Source organism: Herpailurus yagouaroundi, unplaced genomic scaffold (assembly GCF_014898765.1).
Source record: "Herpailurus yagouaroundi ecotype Mexico unplaced genomic scaffold, PumYag 190, whole genome shotgun sequence".
Classification (NCBI taxonomy): Eukaryota; Metazoa; Chordata; class Mammalia; order Carnivora; family Felidae; genus Herpailurus; species Herpailurus yagouaroundi.
The window spans coordinates 31,257,912-31,279,228 of record NW_024412421.1 but is presented as its reverse complement, the minus strand read 5'-3'; the positions used below and the strand labels follow the sequence as shown (position 1 = coordinate 31,279,228).

General features: G+C 45.7%; 1 protein-coding gene across 1 annotated transcript in view; it reads right to left on the bottom strand.

Annotated features, from left to right (window-relative positions):
• Positions 1-21,317, bottom strand: part of GAN (gigaxonin) — a 60,027-nt gene that overhangs the window by 15,937 nt on the left and 22,773 nt on the right. The window contains exons 2-5 of the mRNA XM_040443208.1: positions 8,538-8,652; positions 5,838-6,188; positions 2,925-3,142; positions 2,585-2,706 (exon numbers count right to left, since the gene is read on the bottom strand). Of these exons, the coding sequence (XP_040299142.1) occupies positions 2,585-2,706; positions 2,925-3,142; positions 5,838-6,188; positions 8,538-8,652 (806 nt within the window). The remainder of the gene's footprint in view (positions 1-2,584; positions 2,707-2,924; positions 3,143-5,837; positions 6,189-8,537; positions 8,653-21,317) is intronic.

Genomic DNA, 21,317 nt, shown 5'->3' with positions numbered 1-21,317 from the left:
AGGTTACCAACCATGGAAACCATTTTGCTCTGAGGGCATTTACCAATCTGGGAAATTTCCAACCTATCCTGTAAGGCTTTGAGGGCATGAAAAAGACAGAAATCAAAACCCCAGGCCCATAGAAAGTGTGGCTTCTGGCAGGGGAGCCTCTCCCAAGTTCAACCAGAACCAGAACCGAGATTTAAATCTCCTTGCTTGTCTGGAAGACCTCAGGGTTTGCATCTGGTTTCCAGTAATTCCAAATTTGTAGTGTTTACAGGCAACTGGAAGAAACAAACGTAGAACTTGTGTGGAAGAAAGTACCTTTATCTAATCTTTAGATTAGGATATTCTAAGATTCTAGAGCACCAAGTTATTCCTATGAACACTTTTTAATAAAATGATCAGCACCCACCCAAAGATACTAGGACATAGAAAGCAGACTATGAAGAAGAACCGGCAATAGAAGACAATAGGAAGCAGCTTTGCAGAGACTTCAAATTTCAAATACTGGACTAATCAGAAAGCCAACAAAATGACAAAGCTTACTATGTTTAAAAACTGAAAGACAAATTTTAATATAACTCTTGGGAAAAGGGGACTACAGAAGTGACATGGCAGATCTAAAAAAGATCTAAAGAGAATTTCTAGGAATAAAAAAGAAAAAAAAACTAGATTACAAAAAAAATCCAGTAGGTTGGTTTAATGGCAGATCTGTCAGTGTTAAAGAGAGAACTCATTAAATGCAGGGTACATCAAAAGAAATCACAAAGAGGGCAACACATGGAAAGACAAAAACATGGAAAACAAAACAAAATGACAGCAGGAGGCTGAGGACAGAGCAAAAAGGAGTAGCCATGTTTAATCTGACTTTCAAAAAGCAGGAGGAGAGAGCACAATGGAAGAGAGGCGATATTTAAAGACATGAACATGAATAAGAATTTTCCACATTTGAGGAAAGGCCAAGCCACAGAGTTAAGATGCCCTGAAATTCTATACCCAGCACAAGTATCCATTAGGAATGAAGTCAAAATAATGACATTTTTAGACATACAAATCCAAGTGTTTGCTACCCGTAGACCCACATTAAGGGAAATTCAAAAGGATGAACTTCAGGGAGAAGGAAAATAATCCTAGATGGAAGGTCTGAAGAAGAAGAAAGAAAAACAAAGAAAGTGGTGGATAGGCCAGTAAACAGACACTCCATAGATACATATATAAAACATAGATGAATAAAACATGTTTATATGTAAATATTTATTCATAAAGTCCTATTTTAATACTGCAAGACTGTGGAACATGAAAAACAGCAGAAATGCACTTAGGCTTTGATAACTTAAGAATATAGGCTATGGTTTCTATGATGACTTTCAAAGGAATATAGACAAAGACTATAACTTCTAACCTGGAAGAGAGGGAAAAAAGTAAACGACAAAAAAAAAAAAAGCCCATCAGTTAAAGCAAAAAAGAGGGGGTGCGGGCAGGAATAGGAACCACTCGGTCACCTCACAGCCACACTCACTACAGCTGGACACAACCCCATCCTCACTGTTCAATGTTTCTGAAGCACCAACCCCTCCAGGAAATCTTGGAAAATCCATGACACTGGAACCACAGTGGTGGGTGTGCGTGTGTGAAAATCACGAATATATGTACATACTATGGGAAGAAAATGTGAGGAAGCTAATTCTGAGAAGACAGAACAGGGAAGTCAGACCCACATCCTGTTGGCTACACTGCTGCCTCCCGCTGCTTATTCCTAACAATTAACTTCAATAATCTTGGAACCCACAAAATGATTCCACTTCTGTCCTCTGGTTTAGCTTTAGCCAGCTCTATAATCTGGTACAGCTTTCAAAATCTTGAAAGCAATGGTAGCGGGCAAGCAGAGACTATATAAGAAGAGGGGTTCCAGGAAGACGATTGACAGTAATTAGAATTTAGTGAAATGGCACCTGCGGGTGAACCCAAGCGGGCAGGTCCAAGTGCAGAGAAAAGCAGCCAACAGTCAGAAGGCAGCAAGTACAACCTTTCCCATCACCTCGAGGGAGGGCTTTGAATGGTGTGGAGCTGTTTTCACACTTGCAAAGGTCAGTGAAAGATACTTTCTATTGTAATGTAATTTGAAGCCTTTGAAGGAAAGTAATATTTTCTGAAGTCTCACACGAAATGCCGGCTTTCACATAACAGCTTTACTTTTGATACAGTTACTATAATTCTGAATGGCATGAATTTCAAAAATAGGGCTGGCGTGGCTCAAAGGAATTCTGTGTTCAGGGTGTGGCCACACAGGTAACTGACGGGAAGAGTCACTGAGTCCTGCTTTTCCATCAGTTACATCATCAGGTAAAATGCTCCTCTACTAAAATTCTCAAAAATAGCTCGGTATGAGAGATTCAGGAGCAATAAAGACTGACAGAAGACACTCTCCTCCTTACAGAGTCTCGAAGGCTAGAGCTAGACAGAAGATGTCACCATAGAGATAATACAATTATCTCTTAAAATTCAAATTAAATCTCTACAAGGTTTTGCGTCATTCTGTACAACCCTGAAATTACATATTACTTGATCTTGTGTTTAAGTAAAATTGACCACAGAATGGTACCTGCTGAGAGAACTCCGTGGTTAATTCTTGGCATGCTTAAAGGGGCCAGTTCAATCCAAAGCTGCCTATTAGGGTCATAAAGAGGGCACATACATCGCATCGCTGCTGTTGGTTTCCGGGAACTAAGGAAATAAATAATTGATTAGCAGTTAAAGTGCTTTATATAGTTCTGCTTACAATAACTATGACTAGTTTCATTGCTCTAGAGAATGCTTAAAACATTTTTAAAACTCTTTTGCTATGATGCTTAGATACCAAAAACAACACTATGCATCCCTGCTCGCGTGGAAATAGCTCTCCCCTTACACGACTGTTGAAACGATTCACGTCCAATACTCACACTCTCTCTTCTCCACCCACAGTCACAATGCACTCGGAGTAACCCCGCGGCTTGAAGTTCGCCAGCATGGCCTCCCCCTGCTGCGGCTGACTCAGCGGTATGTTGCTGCACTCCTTGACGATTTCTCGCACCAACGGTTCGTTCAGCATCTGTTCCCGTAAGTAGCTGGAGTCTAACCCTGAAACCCAGAGCGCTGACATCACATCCTTCATGTGGACCTGCACGACAGGGCAGAAAGAATGGGGAGAAAAACAATGAAGGATGTAGGACACAGTGTTTAGAACATCCCTCTTCTGGCTCACGGAGACCTGAAATGATTAACAGCTCATCGGCGGGCAAGTCACAAGCGCGGGCGCCGCGTGAATATGCTTTACCGGCCCTTTTCCTTTCTACTTCCCACGGCCTTAAGAAATAATACAAGTTTATGGGGCGCCTGGGTGGCGCAGTCAGTTAAGCGTCCGACTTCAGCCAGGTCACGATCTCGCAGTCCGTGAGTTCGAGCCCCGCGTCGGGCTCTGGGCTGATGGCTCAGAGCCTGGAGCCTGTTTCCGACTCTGTGTCTCCCTCTCTCTCTGCCCCTCCCCCGTTCATGCTCTGTCTCTCTCTGTCCCAAAAAAAAAAAACTTTAAAAAAAAAATTAAAAAAAAAAAAAAAAAAGAAATAATACAAGTTTAACTTGAAAAATAATCAGTTCAGATTTATATCTGATACAGCACCGAGAAGTTTCAAGTGGCTTTCTTTACACCCTGAAGGGTCACCTTACCAACGGGAAACCTTGGAGCTCGGCTGGAGTGGCCTTATTTCACACGGCTGGATGTGCTGGGAGTTCAATCACATTTACGGAAACGTTACACACAGTAATAGCTTGATTCGATATGGTGCAACAGGCAATGAAAATGGACCAACATTAATATTACAAGATTGGGACGCCTGGGTGGCTCAGTCAGTTGAGCGTCTGACTTCAGTTCAGGCATGATCTCGCGGTCCATGAGTTCGAGCCCCACATCGGGCTCTGTGCTGACAGCTCAGAGCCTGAAGCCTGTTCCAGATTCTGTGTCTCCCTCTCTCTCTGCTCCTCCCCCACTCACGCTCTGTCTCTCAAAAATAAATAAATGGTAAAATAAAAAAATAAATAAAAAAGTATTACAAGAAAAATATAGAAAAGCAAAAGTTCAGAAGAATCCTGAGTACTCTGTATTTCTTCAATTATTATTGTTAAAAAATATCTAACATGTATAGTATGAATTATATACTTTTCACGATGGATCATTAAACTTGAGCTGACGGCAGCATTCTACACACGAGGCGAAACTCCTTAATGAAGAGTTTTTCTTGATTTGGCAACAGTCGTTTTAGAGTATACTCTTCTGTATCCTGAGTCATACATAACAGCCTTTAAGATATGAAGTCTGTAAGTCTTCGAACCAAAGGAGGAAGAAATGCCTCTTGTTTCCCTGGCAACCTCATCACTTGAAGAAGAAAGGAAGGGGCAGCTAGTGACGGTGGTCTCCACGAGCAGCAGCGAACTGAGAACACTCCTATCTCCTTTCCTCATCCACCTGCCTAACGTGGAAAAGAGAGCGCTAACTACCGCACTGAGACCACAACCATACAGCAGCGTGTATTTCTGTATCATACCATGTAAGAGTTTCTATCTATAATACAGTAGTCCATCATTTCTAAACAGCCCTACAGAATTAAAAGGTTTTTTTTAAATTTATTTTGAGAGAGAGAGAAAGAGAGGGAGAGAACGTGAGTGGGGAAGGGCAGAGAGAGAATTCCAAGCAGGCTCCGCGCTGTCAGAGCAGAGCCTGATGTGGGGCTTGAACCCACAAACCGTGAGATCATGACCTGAGCCAAAATCAAGATTCAGATGCTCCACTGACTGAGCCACCCAGGTGCCCCAACGGCCCTACAGAATTTTCACTAGAACCTCAGTCAACAGTTACGGAGAACAATTAACAATGCAATGATACATTATGAAAACTACTTTAAAACCTGACATAGTTCTTTTTTCGCATACAGTAATCGATGCTGGAGTCTATAAATATTGGACTCAAAGCTCTGTGATTTCCTCCGGCCCCCAGTGTAGAAACAGTGTGGATCTAAAGCCTGATATTCTCTGAGACCCTTCCTCTGCAGCTGTCGCTCCCAGACTCATCCCATCTAGAACTGCATCACCATGAAGACGGCAGAGAGCTCTCCTGCCTTCTGCTGAATGGTGTCCATCACCCAGGGAGAGCCCCCTCCCCTCACCCATCTGCCAGAGCCTGTGTGCCCCCTCTCGCTCCATGGCCTCTGTCAGAGTCCCGCTCGGGTTAGCCCAGTAATGGTGGACGGAAGGATGCTGAACAAAAGAGTGGGGACGCTGAATTTCTATAATCTCCAGCCTAAGCCTGAAATGCATTTTCCCATTAAAAACACTGTATAAGAGAGATCACGTTCCTTACAAGTACTAAAGGTTTCATTGCTATCTTACGAGTTATGTGAGCTTTTGTAGTGTGGTCTGAAAAAACAATGGCTCCAATGATCCTATGCAAAGATGTACCACAGACACCTTTTATTTTTTTAAATGTTTTACTTATTTTTGAGAGAGAGAGAGAGCAAGAGTGAGCAGGGGAGGGGAAGACGGAGAGGAAGACAGAGGATCTGAAGTGGGCTCTACAATGAGAGTGGAGAGCCCGATGTGGGGCTCGAACTCACGAACCGTTCGATCATGACCTGAACCAAAGTCCAACGCTTAACCGACTGAGCCACCCAGGAGCCCCCCACAGACATCTTTTAGATCACAACTTTGTAAGTTCGTCAGGCTGAAGGGGAAAGACAACACATCTATTCTGTGGATTAAATAAACAAATGAATGACACAGGTAAGTAAGAAGGCAAATTAGACCATGTTATACCCCACAGGTACCTTTCTTAGCTCTGTATCGTGTGCTATCCATCGGATCACTGCTTCAAACACGTATCTTTCATTGCCAACATTTAACTTCTCCAGAGAAATCACTTCTTTAAGCTTCTGTGGACTGAGTTCTAGGAACTCTTCTGTGCTGCTGACGTCTCGGAAATGAGTCTCCAGGTACTCCGTGGCCAGGTAATGGACGTGGTGCAGGCAGTAATGAAGTGCAAAGTCGCGGATACCGATGCAGTTCTCTGCGGCAATGCAGCCTTCTAAAAACTCACAGCACAGAGTTTTCAGATCCGTCAGCAGGAGCAGGTCCGCTGCCTGCACAACATCTTGGATTGTGTCTTCGCTCAGCCGGATCTGCAAGAGTACCATCAATATTTTACATTTGAATGTACAGATTGAAAAACCAAACCGCTAACCTATTAGGCTGAACCACACAAAAGCTCCACTTTTGTAGGTCAAAGATGATCGAATGAATATTGGCAACGTCACACGGTCCAGCCTAGGGCTTCTTCGTCAAGAGGAGTTCGAGGGCACCCGGTGAACCCTCACAAAACATGAGCAGCACGTGGCCGGCTGACTTTTCCCAGGGCTTCCCTTGCTTTACCGACATGAACCACCATGAACCCTCCGCAGGCGAACTGTCCACCCTGCTCACTTCCAGGCCTATGTGCTGGGAGTGTACAGGTCCGCATTCTGTGGTCAACTGAAGGAGGTTTCTTTAAATGCCAGCCCCGAAACTGTGGCACATCTTGCCTCCAGATGTATCACATTCCGTCTTTTGCCAGATGGCACGTCAGACACGCCACTCTAGCCCCTTGGCGAGGGGAGGGCCACGCTGCCCGAGAACCTCATTCCCAATGCCAAACATCGCACTCGGTGCGACTCGTGCACTCTGGTCTCAAAGGTACTCTCTGGCAGAAATCCCTAAGGTAGTATTTCTTGTTTATCGTTACGAATTTCGCTTTTCCTTAATCTTCTGATTCTTCTTCCTCCACCCACTTGACAGTTTCTGCACGCAACATGGAGGCGACGTAAAGAAACAAGTCTCTACAAGACTGCCACCATCACAACAGTCCAGATTCTCCTCTCCCCAAGAATGGATGCTTCTCCCACCCTCGGAAGTGACAGGGAGGGATTCCAGGTTACAGGACCACAGGGAACATTTTACACATTCTGTACCACAGATGCAGAAAAAGAATGTACGACTGCCAATCACCTTAGAAAGCGAGCAACACAACTGTGGAAAGAAGTGTGTCGAGTAGGTCACAAGTAAGGAAACGTTTCCCTTTTACTTGAGGGATTCAATTCAGCCACAAAACAGCGGCTAGTGGTACACCAGTCAGATACAGGCATGTGAAAACACCACTAAATTCCATCTCAATTAAGACTAGACTGTCAAGTCAAGAGTTTGTTACAACTTATGCTGCAACTATGGTTCTAAACCATAATTAATTTAAATTGGGAACAAAAAACACAGAAGTCAATCTATAAATAAGGTTTCAAGATTCAAATCCAAGCCTGAAAAGGAATATGCTCTTATTGACTTATAACTTCTAATAGCTGCTGCTGAGCTGATTTTAAAAGTGAGAGGAGAGGCTGGTCCTCAGCCTGGTTTTGTGATGCTCCCAATTTTGTGACGCTTTGGTATTTTAAGGACCATCCCAAAATTAATCTAAATTCATTTATTTTTAACAATCACCCACAAAACCTTACATACCCACACCCCCCCCCACACCTAGCGCTCAGAGAATAGAGAAGGGGAGGACATCATGAAATTAACCCAAAACCTTCAAAAGGAATGACAATCACCGAGGTTGACCAAATGAGTATATTCAGAGAAGGTAAGCAGTGCGTCCAGAATGCTTAGAATACATGGAGGAGATGGCTCTTACAAATGAGAAAGGTAAAACAAGATGAGGAAGGAATAAGGGAGAGAGTAGGAGAGAAGCTCTCAAAAAGAGTCAAGATAAAATGCATTCTCACATAACTAAATGTAAGATATGCTACGTTCCTCCTGTCATAAGCCAGCCCTGGTGCACACCTGCGGTCATTCTTAGGAGCCCTCGTGCTACACTTCAAACCACGTAATCAGGGATTAGGGGCTCGACGATGGCGAAGAAAAAGAAAGAAGTCTAATCACTCACTTTCTTCGCTGGGCTTCATTAAATCCCCCAGAAATGTAAGTGGGCACAGAGGGCAAAGGGACACGGGCAAGAACAGGGTACAGCAGGGATATTGGTCCTACCGAGGCAACAGGAGCCAGGAATCAGGAATACAATACAGGTGCCTGCCATTAGAGTAAATCTCGAACTCTTTATTTCTACAAAATAAACTCCCACCGCCCAACGAAGTTCCCATTTCCAGGCTATGGGTACAGAGTAAGATGGAAATTAAGATTTAAAAACAAACAAATAAACAAAGACAGCCGTGGAAGGAGCACCCAGTTTCTTCCTGTCTCACGATGGAAGGTGGAGGTCGGAATGGTGAATACAAAAACCGGTACGGGGTGAAGATTCTAACCGGTCTGCTCTTAAGAACAGAGCCCGGCAAGAACAGAGTTGGGTACTATTCCCAGCAGGAGAGGCGCGCCACATGGACAATGACAGATGAAGAGGGTGGGGCTGCTCCGTCACAGAATGATGAAGGAGACCCTGACCTTGAGAGGCTTCTCCTTAGTCTTCCTCCCTGTGTGTCTCATCATACCTGCCCACTGAAGATGTAATCCAGGATCTCTCTCATAACCATTACCGATATCCCTTCAAGTTCAATCTTATAGGTTGATCCATCATCTTTTGGAGGGTTATAGTTTAACTTTGTCCTAAGAAAGGGAAAAAAATGTAAAATTTCTATGAAAGAACAGACATAGATGTAAATATTTATGCAGTAAAACTCTATAAAGTAGATTATTTATCAACATATGAACCCCAGCTGGGAAATGTAGCTTCTTAACTTTAGGTTAATATACAGATATTTTTATAACTTTCAACTACAAAACACTTGTTCCAGGGTTCAGAACGACTTCTTAAAAACCAAAACAGACAACCACAGAACTGAGATCCACCTGAGCAAGGATCTCTGTCTACTTCACCTCGGGAGACCCACCCCATTAGGCTTATTTTTTTCATGTATTTAATTACCTAATTATTTTCAATAATGTAACAAGGACCCCACGAGCCTACCACCCAAAACAAAAGCTGGGACCTTGACTTCCACCTGCTCCTGCCCACACATTCCTTCTCCCCATTCACCCCTCTGCAGTGACTATCCACCCTAAACCCTGGGTTCGATCTTCCTTTGCTTCGTTGTTATTCCTGTACCCACGGAACCGCTCTCCTGGGGGTTGCAGCCGCAGCACCCTCGCCACACAGGTGCTGAATATCTCCTCTTGTTTGTGGCCACGTGCGTTTCCTCTTCTGCAAAACACACGCTACGTTCAAGTCTCTTGTTCATTTTTTTAAATTGGGCTCATTGTCTTTGTATTGAGGTGGGGGAGTTCTGTATTATATTCTTGATACTAATCCTTCGGCAGGCTTCGCACTTTTGTTAAAGGTGATGAAGAACGTGAAGAATTTTTTCACAGTGAATGCTTTTTAGGTCTTGTTTAAGAGCTGGGACCTTACTTGACGTCTAAAAGATGTTTGTAACTTAGCAGTGAACCTAAATTTGACTTAAGATCCCAACCCCACCCCTGGAGGCTGGGAACTGGTCGTAAGGGGCAGCTGTGAAAGGAGGGTGAGTCATGAGCAGAAAACACACGCAGGGTGACGGTAGTGATAAGGAGTCGAGTTGCCAGGTCCTGCCTCCACGTACCTATGCGACTCCCCGTGAGGCCCTCCCCAGCGCCAGGGGAAGATAAGTGATTTACACCCTGAAGGGTGTAAGACTGAGGCTAGGTCTGGACAGAGGGGCATATCAGGCACGTTTGAGGGTGGGTATATAATGCACCAGAAACAGAGAGAGCAAAGAGTTGTTTACATACTGAATGCTGCGACCATCAATCTTTTCCCCCTCAATTCTGCTCTTAAAATGTTGAAAACCAGACCTATATTCTCCAGATAAAAATACCTGGAGGATTTGATCAGCCCTGAAAGCAAAGGCCCAAAGATAAGGACATAGGTCTACCCCAAGAGCACATGACTTCAAAATTCTGAAGGAAAATTATTTCCAACCTACATTTTTATAACCAGCCAAATGTCAGGATAGGGCAGATATTTTCATCTGTACGTGGTCTCAAAACAAATGATCTCCCATGCAGCCTTCTCAGCGTGCTGCTGGAAAACGTGCCCCAACAAACAAGTGAGTACATCAAGAAAAAGGAAGATTTCAGTCATGGCAAGACATGACCCAACTCTGGGAAGAAGTGCAGTGAATGCAGGGAATGGTGCAGAATGGTCTTAGGGCAACAGCTGTATACAAGCAGAAGGAAGCCAGTCCATCCTGGTGCCAGCAGGAAGCCTCGGGAAGCCTTGGGAGCCCCTGAAGACCCCGAGAAGATGAAAGTGATGGGACACATAATAAATCTGGAGGTGCGAAGAAGATACGTAGACATCCTTGTTTCCTTCCTGTATTTCAGGTCTGCTGTTGCCCCTACAGTTCCTATTGAAATAAATTGTTTTACTCAAAAGGTATTTCAGGGGCACCTCGGAGGCTCAGTCGGTTAAGCGTCCGACTTTGGCTCAAGTCATGATCACAGTAAATGAGTTTGAGCCCCGCATCGGGCTTGTTGCTGTCAGCTTGGAGCCTGCTTCTGATCCTGTCTCCCTCTCTTTCTCAAAAAGAAAAAAGAAAAAAACATTAAAAAATAAAAGATAAGAGGCGCCTGGGTGGCTCACTCGGTTGAGCGGCCAACTTCGGCTCAGGTCATGATCTTGCGGTCTGTGAGTTTGAGGCCCGCATCAGGCCATGTGCTGACAGCAAGCTCACAGCCAGGGGCCTGCTTCAGATTCTGTGTCTCCCTCTCTCTCTAGCCCTCCCCCGTTTGCGCTCTGTCTCTCTCTCACAAGTAAATAAACATTAAAAAAAAAAAAAAGTTAACCATACTTTAACCAAAAAACGCCCGGGCGCCGGGGGGGGGGGATGGTGGTGGTGGTGGTGGGTGCCTGGGTGGGTCAGTCAGTTGAGCGTCCCACTTTGGCTCAGGTCAAGATCTCGCGGTTCATGAGTTCAAGCTCCACATCAGGCACACTGCTGTCAGTGCGGAGCCCACATTGAATCCTCTGCTCCCCTCTTTCTCTTCCCCTTTCCTGCTCACGCTCACTCTCTCTCTCTCTCTCAAAAAATAAACATAAAAAAAAAGTTGACTAGAGTGTCATGTGTTTTCACAATGAAGGATCCCTTTTAACAAGTACAGTTTTCTCTCAGCAGGTGGAAGTGAGAAATGGCTAAGAAAGAGTCCTGTAGATATGAGCACTATTTCAGACCTCTCTAAAAGCAGATCCTTTCAAAGCCCACGAAAAACAAATCACTGTACTATCGAAGTCTCTAAACATCTGAAGGCTAAATCACAAAGCTTTATAATGGTTTAAGTTCCGATCCCTACACCTGCCCCACGTCTCCCTACCCTGCTTCTGATCTCTCCTGGTACCGTCTGTGCACATTCAAGTTCCTACCCGTCTCGTAAAGATTGGTTTAAATGCCAGTTCTACAAAAAGTGCTTCTCGGTCACTCCATCCTCCACAGGCTGCACCTCTGCCCTCACCTCCATGCAGGTAAAAATAATTTCTCCTGCTATAAATTTCCCAAGCACTTTATCTTATGGGTTCATCAAGTTCTGTTTTTATTGCAATATTTAAGTACATACCCCATTTCCTATCTATTTAACTGGAAGTTCCTTGAGGCCAGAGTCCTCTTTATCACCATAACTCTACAATGTAGCCCAGCAGTTTGCAAAGAATAGACCTTCAACAATTATTTGTAAAATACATGTTTGAATTGATAGTGGTTTTTCAAGTGCTATCACAGAAGATCTCCTTCCTGCGTGATGTCAGGGACGGTGAAGCGGAACCAGAAGCAGCATGAGGAAGAACTTCTAATTATTTCACCCGTCCGACACTGAAAGGACTGAAGCACGGGGCTTCTCAAACTTCAGCGTTCATAAGAGCCATCCAGGGGCCTTGATTCAGAAGGTCTGTGCGGGGCCTGAGTTTCTGCATTTGTAACAAGGTCTCAGGCAGAGCGGATGCTGCTGGTCTCCAGACCCCTCTGAGTGGCCAACTGATGCTTCTCAAATTCCCCATGGTGGGTTTGGTACATCCCAGATGAATATCTTGTGAAATATGTATACAATGAGGAGGGGCACCGGGGTGGCTCAATCGGTTAAGGGTCCAACTTCGGCTCAAGTCATGATCTCGCGGTTCGTGAGTTTGAGCCCCGCATCGGGCTCTGTGCTGACAGCTCAGAGCCTACCTCAGATCCTGTCTCCCTCTGCCCTTTCCCTGTTTGTGCTCTCTCTCTCTCTTAAAAGTAAACATTAAATAAACAAACATGAAAAAGAAATATAATGGGGATATGATGTACCACATGGCGACTACAGTTCATTGTACAGCATATTTGAAAGTTGCTAAGAGAGACCACCTTAAAATTCTCATCACAAGAAAAAAAAACTGGAATTATGTAAGGTGACAGCTGTTAACTAGACTTACTGTGGCTATCATTTTACAATGTATACAAGTATCAAATCATTATGTTGTACACCAGAAGCTAACATAATGTCACTTATACCTCAATGAAAAAATGAATTATTAAAAAAAATGGAATAAAAGACACATAATAAAATGCAGGCTCCAATGATCTTATCATCAGATTCAAAAGACATACAATTACTCTGTCAAATTGTGACAAGTTTCTAAATTCTTGACCTCCATGCGTGCACCTGCATTATGGCAGGTACCCGTTCACAGCCCATCACCGGTGTGCAGGTGATGTCCTAGTAGACTGGGTGGCCACCCATCCATCAAGAACACAGTGAAAGCTGCTCTTGAGTCCCTTCCAGTCCTAGCTGGTAAGAGTCACTCAAATCTATTTTGAAAACAGTCTTGCTTCAGAGCCTACCATCATTCTGTTCTTCTCTCATTTCTTGGAGAGCTGCCATCCCTTTCCAACTTAGTAACCTCAAACGTGTCTCATTCTCCCTTTTTGAAAAAATTTATTTATTTATTTTGAGAGAGACAGAGACAGTGTAGGTGGAGGAGGGGCAGAGAGAGAGAGAGAGGGAGAGAGAGAATCCCAAGCAGGCTTTGCTGTCAGCGTGGAGCCAGATGGGGGCTCAAACCCACGAAACTGTGAGATCACGACAGGAACCGAAACCAAGAGTCAGATGCTTAACTGACTGAGCCACCCAGGGGCCCCTTTCCCCCTTTTTTGTCTTCATTTTTTTCTGACTCCCCAACTAAGTCTCTTAATCCTGTTAGTTTTTGTTCCATTCTGTCTGACATCTATTTCCTTCAGTAAATACCTTAATTTATACAAGACCCACCAATTAACTACCCTTCTCACTCTCCAGACCAACACATTTTCTCCATAGCTTTCCCTTTTTTATCTAGAATTTTCTTGTCTTGTACACACCACTTCTCTCTCTTCTGCCACAGACAACTGAGAAGTCAGTGAACTGAACTCAGTGTGTTAATGACTTAAAAAAAAAACAAAAAAAAAAAACTAACCCAATGTGTTAGTAACTGAGTTTTGCTCTGAAAGCCCATCAAAAAAAAAAAAGGTGGCAAATCAACTGTTCTTTACTCTGTCCTTCATCTGTGCTCTAGGAAGCTATGGGGTCAGATGTAAATTTACTGGAAGTCACAGTACCCTTGGGTTTTATTGTGATGTGATGTCGATTTATAAACTCCCTCCTGGAAAATGCGGTAGCCTTAACATATCACTTTGGAGAATTTCATCACACTCTGAAAAAAAGTAGAAATAATTGAGAGTAGTACAAAATTGGGCCTCAGGTGTTCAGATATAAATATCCACGCTCGTCACATTCTTCCCCAGTTTTGTTTCTAGGGCAAGACATTTCCCCTCTCTGCCCCTGTTTTCTCATTTGTAAAAAGAAGAGGTTAGATAAGGTGATCTGGGAGCTCTCCAGCCCCCATACGTTTCTGGACAAAGCTGCTGAAACAGGCCATCAAGTTAGCGCAGAGACTCAGCTCTGGAGGCGTCCTGTGGAGTCCCACAAGCCAACCGGTGAGGTACGATTTATGACATGCCTTCTGTGGGTTGTGCCGTGCAAGTTTATTTTTCCTCTGGGTGAACATTTATTTTCCATCCTATTGAAGTTGAACAGGTGTGAAACAAAATCAATTTTTGGTTTTTTTTTTTTGTTTTTTTCTTGGCAACACTGAAGAGTGATTTTGTAAGAAAAAAAGTTGTTGGCTACTAGCTAAGAAGCTGCTGTAATAATTCTATTCTCACTGGCTGCCAAGTGCTGAGAAAGTTCAAGGTGTCTAAATGCCCAGGTAGCCGGGCCTGGTCCTCCTTCTTCCAAGAACCACTTTAGACATCAGTGAATGGGATCTGATGTAACAGGGACAGAGAATAAGTCTAAAAGCAAGAAAATGTACTCAAATAGAATGCAAGAGAATGTAATGTTTAAGTCAAGATTTACAGAAATTCTGGGGTGATTCACGGGCATTACTCACAGAGTTTTAAGTGATTCATGTCACCTCAAATTGGGCCGCTACAAGTATCAGGCTCTTTGAGGTACGTGCAGAGGGGCTTAGGCTCCCCACTTCCATGCCCGACTACGAATTTACGTTCCTGGGGGGGAACCTGTTTTATATGTGCTCCCCCCTCCTTTTTGATCTTCATGAGCTCCTAAAAACCACATCCAAAATGGATGTTTAGGGCAGTGAAACTCTTCCGTATGAGGCAATAATGACAGATCGCCGTCATCGTACATCTGCCTGAACCCCCAAATGTACACCACCCAAAGTGACCACTAACACAAGCCATGGCTCTGGGTGACAGCGATAGGTCAGGGCAGACCCATCAGCTGTAACAGACGTACCACTCTGGTGGGGGCACTGACCGTGGGAGAGGTTGTGCACGCAGGGGGAAACAGGGGTACGTGGGACACATCTGTACCTTCCTTTCAATTCGGCCGTGAACCTTACTGCTCTAAAAAAAAATCAACTCTGTTTTAAAAATGTATTGTTTTGGTCCCCATTCAACTTAATGAAGTACTAATTTGCAGGTCAGATTTCCATCAACAGATGGCATCCTCTCATGACAAGGCCTTTTATGGCCTGCTTTCCTACGGGTGGGAAAGCAGGAACCCGTCTTTCTCAGCGCCCTGCCACCCAAGAACACCGTCTCCATGAAAGAAAAGCATTTACGTGGGTACCTGAGACAGGAGCAAGGGTCCCGGGTGGGCAGCCCAACGAAGCCCCCCGGCCCCCCCCCCCCCCCCCCCCGGTGGGGGGGGAGGCAGGTGCCCCTGGCCTCTAGGTGAGCGCCCTCCCACGGCACCGGCACTGGTGCAGGCTAACGAGCCAGTCACCAGTCACTCAGCGCTCTTCCCACAGGGCCTAAGTCAGGGAGCAGCGGGCAGGGGAAGCAGGGCCGGGCGCGACGCCACAGGACCTGGCCGGGAAGCGCCCCCAGCCTAACCCTGCACGGCTAGGGCACAGATCCCAAGTGGGAGGTGGGAAAGGGAGGAGAACGGGGCCGGGCCGCACTGCCCCCTTAGGGTAGCGGGACAGCAGTGGGGCGCATGCCGTTGGAGGCTCTGAACTGGTTCTTCTCCTTCACTATTTCCATGAGTCTCCCTCCACTCCCTTCTCTTCGCCTCCAGCTCTTTTTACCTAGACGGATTACAGTGTTCACTTGCTTACCACCCAACACCTCCCTCCTCACACAGATCCTGCAATGACTCATAATTTGAATGGGGTTAAGAGGAGCTCCTGAACCTGGCTTCCCAGAATCTTCTGGCAAGCTCTTATAGAAAAACAGATCCCTGGGTCCCATCCCAGACCAACTGAGTCAGGTCCAAGACTGTACATTTAAAGGGTTCCTCAGCTGACTGTGACACATCCCCTGCTGCCTGGAATGTTCCCTCGGCCCCCCGACTCCCCAGTCACATGGTTTCGTACCTCACTCACTTCAGGTCTCTGCTCCAAAGAGTAGCCCAGGTACCACACTGTCGAAAATGACACCACTCCTCCCTTCCCTGCTTTATTTTTCTGCAGAGACTTTATCATCGTCTCATAAACCGCATCAGTGACTCTGTCTTGTTGACCGCCCTACCCCCTTACCTCATGAAGTGGCTGGTTCTGAACGGGCACCTGACAAGTATGTATGAGCTTAAAGTAACAGCAGCGCAGGGGCAGCCCGTGTAGACACAGCATTACTGACGGGCCGAACGGTTGTGAGCTTTTACGCACAGCATCCCGCTGGCTCGGCCACACTGAGGGGAGCATGCTACAGACGTGTGCTGGAGTCGGCAATTCCAGAAGCCCGTGTTCCGCTACGGCAGAGCGACCCGAATGCCCACAGTGCCACCACCTGCCTGTGTGCTCCAGCCCGTGTATGCTGGACTCTGAGGTGGCCGTACGGGAGGTCTGTGGCCTGCGAATGGACCCAACTAACTGGACGCTCCCTCACCTCACTCTGCTCACCACCCCCGGTGCGCTGCACGGAAAAATGCAAAGATTGGGAAAGGTTTCCGGAAAACGAAGGGTTTGCAGTTCAGGCGTCACCCTACCAACCAGGCCTATGGTACGGAAGCCGGAACAGAACCACTTCACTACAGAAGACGCAGGAACGAGTCCGGAGAGGTCCTGGCCACAGTGCTCTCCATCCCTGACCACCTCCCTGCCCCTCCCTCCCTGCACACAAGGGGTCACAAACACGTCTTCTGTTTTCTGTCTGATAGCGCATCATCTGCTCTGCAGATGAAATACAGTGTTCCTATTTAGATCTGCTCTGAGGAACCAATTACATCAATATCTGGAAGAGATACGAGCACAGAAAGTGTATGCCTTTGAGTCATGTGATCTGAACAAAGGAAAAACGAATCTGAAGGAAGATAATGCTTTTGGAAACGAGAACACACAAGGCGGGAACCACCTTCAGCAGCAGGACGGTGTGTGCGCTTAGGTGCCAGGGTCGGGTGGGGCCATCACAGGGACTGTGCACAAGCACAGCTACGAGTGACATCACTTACACCTGCACAGGCACGACGACCCTTGGTGGGAGAGACACGAAGTGTGACCAACCCAGTAAAAACTGTAGTGCGAGGCCAGCGACTTTGCCATAAGGTATGGATTCAGAAATCAGACCTCAGCCCAGGGGGTGGGCCCCAATCTCGAGGAACTCACAAACCATTACCTCTAACCACGGGCTTCAGTCAGTAAAGTGAAACGTTACGGTTATTTATTTCTAGGAGTGTGAAGCCTCTAGCATTATACCCCCCAATAAATCTCTTTCCAGCCTGCCGGACGGCTGTTCTTCCCCAGGTTGACCCCACCTTAGGATGTGGGGCTATTCTCTCCACAGCTGCGTAAGCCAGGAAGTCAGGAGTCTAACTAATAAATAACAGAAGGAGTGACTAAGTTACAAGGCACAAGTGGACACGAAAGTGAGCGAGTGAAAGTTGGTGAGGCATGGGATACTTCCATGATCTCAAAGTATCGCCCCCTAACTGACTTATTAATTACACAGAAACAGTGGATTAAACCAGGGGACGCCATCTTTAACCACATGATGAAACCAACATTAGCAATGTTAGGACAAACCAACGTTAGGGGGCCCTCACTGGGTGCACGGAGAAGGACGCCACATCACTCCTGTGGTACTCCTGTCACAAATGCAATGCCCTGAATCTAACTGTAAGAAATCAAACAAACCTAAGGGGAGGAACAGTCTACCAAATAACTGAAGAGCACCCACCCAAAGTGCCAAGGCCAAGAAAGCTGAGGGAAGACTGAGGAACTGTCACAGGAGTGACGCAGGAGGAGACCAAGGGGACGCTGTAATACTACATTGTAAATACCGTGGAGCAGGCGCCGTGCTAAGTACAAGGGAGGCAAAAAGTCAGCTCTCTGGGGAGAGAGGTCAGAAAAGGCTTCACGGAGGTGACACCTGCACTGGGCCTCAGCTGGGTGTTTTACACTGAGAAGGGGGGCCGTGAAACGCGATGACGTATGCATTGTACATTCAAGGAACGACAGGTGCAAGTAGTTCAACAAGGCCGGAGCAAGAGAAACACAGCATGGGTGGAGCAAGCCAGCTCCTGGAGGACCTGTACATACACACACACACACACACACACACACACACACACACACACAGTGGACTTCACCTCGAGGGAAATGGAGCTGCACGTGAGTTGTCGGGTTTTTGTAAACCTTTTATTAATTTTTATTAAAAGCACTTTTAGATGTACGTTTTTAATGTTTGTTTATTTTGACGGTGGGGAGGGGCAGAGAGAGAGAGAATCCCAAGCAGGCTCCACGCTCAGTGAGGAGCCCGACGTGGGACTTGATTTCACGAGCCTGGGATCATGACCTGAGCCGAAACCAAGAGTTGGATGCTCAACCAACTGAGCCACCTAGGGGCCCCAAGTCTTTTTATTTTAAAATAATTTTAGACTTGGGGTGCCTGGGGGGCTCAGTTGGTTGAGTGACCGACTTCGGCTCAGGTCACGATCTCCCGGTTTGTGAGTTCGAGCCCCGCATTGGGCTCTGTGCTGACAGCTCAGAGACTGGAGCCTACTTCTGATTCTGTGTCTCCCTCTCTCTCGGTCCCTCCCCCACTCATGCTCTGTCTCTCTCTGTCTCAGAAATAAATAAACATTAAAAAAAAATAAAAAAATAAAAAAAATAATTTTAGACTTACATAAAAGTTAATCATAGAGTTCCTGTATACCCTTCATCTAGCTTCTGTTAATATTAATAGTTTCAATAATCTTACTACAATTATCAACACTAAGAACTAAAGATTGGTACAATACTGTTACATAAACTATGGACTCTATTCCGATTTCACCAGTTTTCCCTGTAATGTCCTCTCTCTGGGTGCAATCTAGGGTTCCAAACGTCAGTTTATGATTGTGTCTCCAAACTGTACCAGTCCATCTTTCAAGGCCCTCTTTGGTGACTACTTGTTAATTATTTTGTACAATGTCCCTCGACTTGGGTTTAATTTCTTATGATTAGATTGAGGCTATGTGTTTTGCACAGGAACCCTACAGATGTGATGTGATGTCCTTCTGCACATCGTATAAGGATGTCAATCTGTATGATATTAACCTTGGCCACTCGCCCAAGATGGTGTCTACTGGGTTTCAAGTTTAAGTCTCTATTTATCCCTTTGTTATTATTCCAACTAATAGAGGGATAATTGAGAACATACGAATATCCTTTTCTCCTCAAACTCTTGCCCACTAATTTTAGTATCTACTGGTGGATCTTGCCTGTAACAATTATTAGTATGGTGTTCAAATGATGATTTTCTATTTTTTTTTTTACATTTTTAATGTTTATTTATTTTTGAGAGAGAGAGAGAGAGAGGGAGAGAGAGAGAGAGAGAGAGAGAGAGAGAGAGAGAATGAGTGGGGGGGAGGGGCAGAGAGAGAGAGAGAGAGAGAGAGAGAGAGACAGAATCCAAAGCAGGCTCCAGGCTCTGAGCTGTCCGCACAGAGCGTGACGTGGGGCTCAAACCGTGAGATGATGACCTGAGCAGAAGTCAGACGCTTAACCGACTGAGCCACCCAAGTGCTCCATGATTTTCAATTCTCTTATTCTGCCCACATTTCTTAATGTAAATTTTTCTGTAAGAGCTATTTCCTCTCTCCATTTATTTACTTATCCACTCATTCATTCACTCATGCCTACACACATGGATGTTTCTTCTATTCTGTGGCTTTTATTCCAGTGTTACTGATATTCATTTCCTTGCTCAAAATGCCACAGCTTTGGCCACTCAGAGTTCTTTCACGTTGGCTCTATGGTCTTTAGAGCACCTCCTTATTTTCTGGCACAAATACTCTAGGCTCACGGAGTATTTTTCCTGCTCCAGTACCTGAATCAACCACGTCTCAGAAGACATTGGTTTTAAGTATTATGTAATTAATTACATTCTAGAAGCATCACTGTGGTAGCAGCAGTGTGGAAGATTGATGGGGACCGAGCACAGAGGCAGACAGACCAGTTCTGTCACCATTCGGAATTAGTAACAGCTGGAACATGAGCAGCAGTGATGGTGGAGGCGAGGCAGGCTGCAGAGATCTGAGAGGTCAAAATGATGGGCCATGGCATCACTAGGTGCAGAGGGAGAGGGAGGTGCATCCCCAAGGACCCGCAGTTTCTCCCAATGAAGGGAGGACCACCCACCTGGGGGAGGGGAGCTAGCCTGCCAGGGTTGGGGGGCAGGGTGGCCCTGCAGCAGGCCGTCAAGGCCTGGTGCTCAGGAGAGAGGCCAAGGAGCAGGCGACGTCTCTGGAGTAGATGATGTCATGAGAGGGCAGACGGGCGGACAGAAACCTGGGCCGCATCACCTTATCACGTATAGGGGCAGACAGGGAGGGGAGCCAGCAAAGCCAACTGCAGGTGAAAAGGGACAAGATGCATCACAGAAGCCTGGAGAGACCAGGTGTCAAGAGAATGGCCACGAGTGATACATACAGCAGACAGGTCAAGTCAGATAAACACTTCCAGGTTTTCGCTAGATTTGGCAATTCTATTTTAGCAATTTTATTTGTTTTAATTTGTTTACGTTTATTTATTTTTGAGAGAGAGGGAGAAAAAATGAGTGGGGGAGAGACAAAGAGAAGGAGACACAGAATCTGAAGCAGGCTCCAGGCTCTGAGCTGTTAGGGCAGAGCCCAAGGTGGGGCTTGAACCCATGACCCGTGAGATCATGACCTGAGAGGAAGTTGGACGCTTAACCAACTGAGCCACCCAGGTACCCCTTAGCAATTCTAAAAGAACAGTTTTATGGAGTGGTAAGATAGGAACAGAGGGAAGGAAAAAGAGGAGAGGAGACCACGGACAAGATAAAGAGAGACTCTTGTTTGAAGGACCAGGTGGTTGTAGCAGAGGATGCAGAGACGCATCCACAGGACATGTGCACGTCTCCTGTGTGTCAGTAGTGGCGGTGACGCGAGCACGTCTCTGTGCTGGGGCAAAGGAGCCAGAATAGAAGGGAAAAAATACGAACTGCAGAAGGAAGAGCTATGCAACACAACAATCTCCTGGAAAAAAGAGAAGACGGGACAGTGGGCCAGGGAGAATCAGCCTGGACTGTGCATCTTTGTTCAGTGTGAGGCTGGCTTGCAAATCATCATTACCTGATCTAAACAGCTTTAGAGATGATCATCAGAGTTAGGGTTTCCATGTCCAAAGTCTAAAAAATGTAATACTCTACGATCAATGGTCAACAAAAACTACAACCTACAGCCTGTTTCTGTACGCCCTTTGAGTTACAAGTGGTTTTTATATTTTTCAAAGGTTGTTAAAACAAAAACAAACAAGAGTATGTGACAGAGGT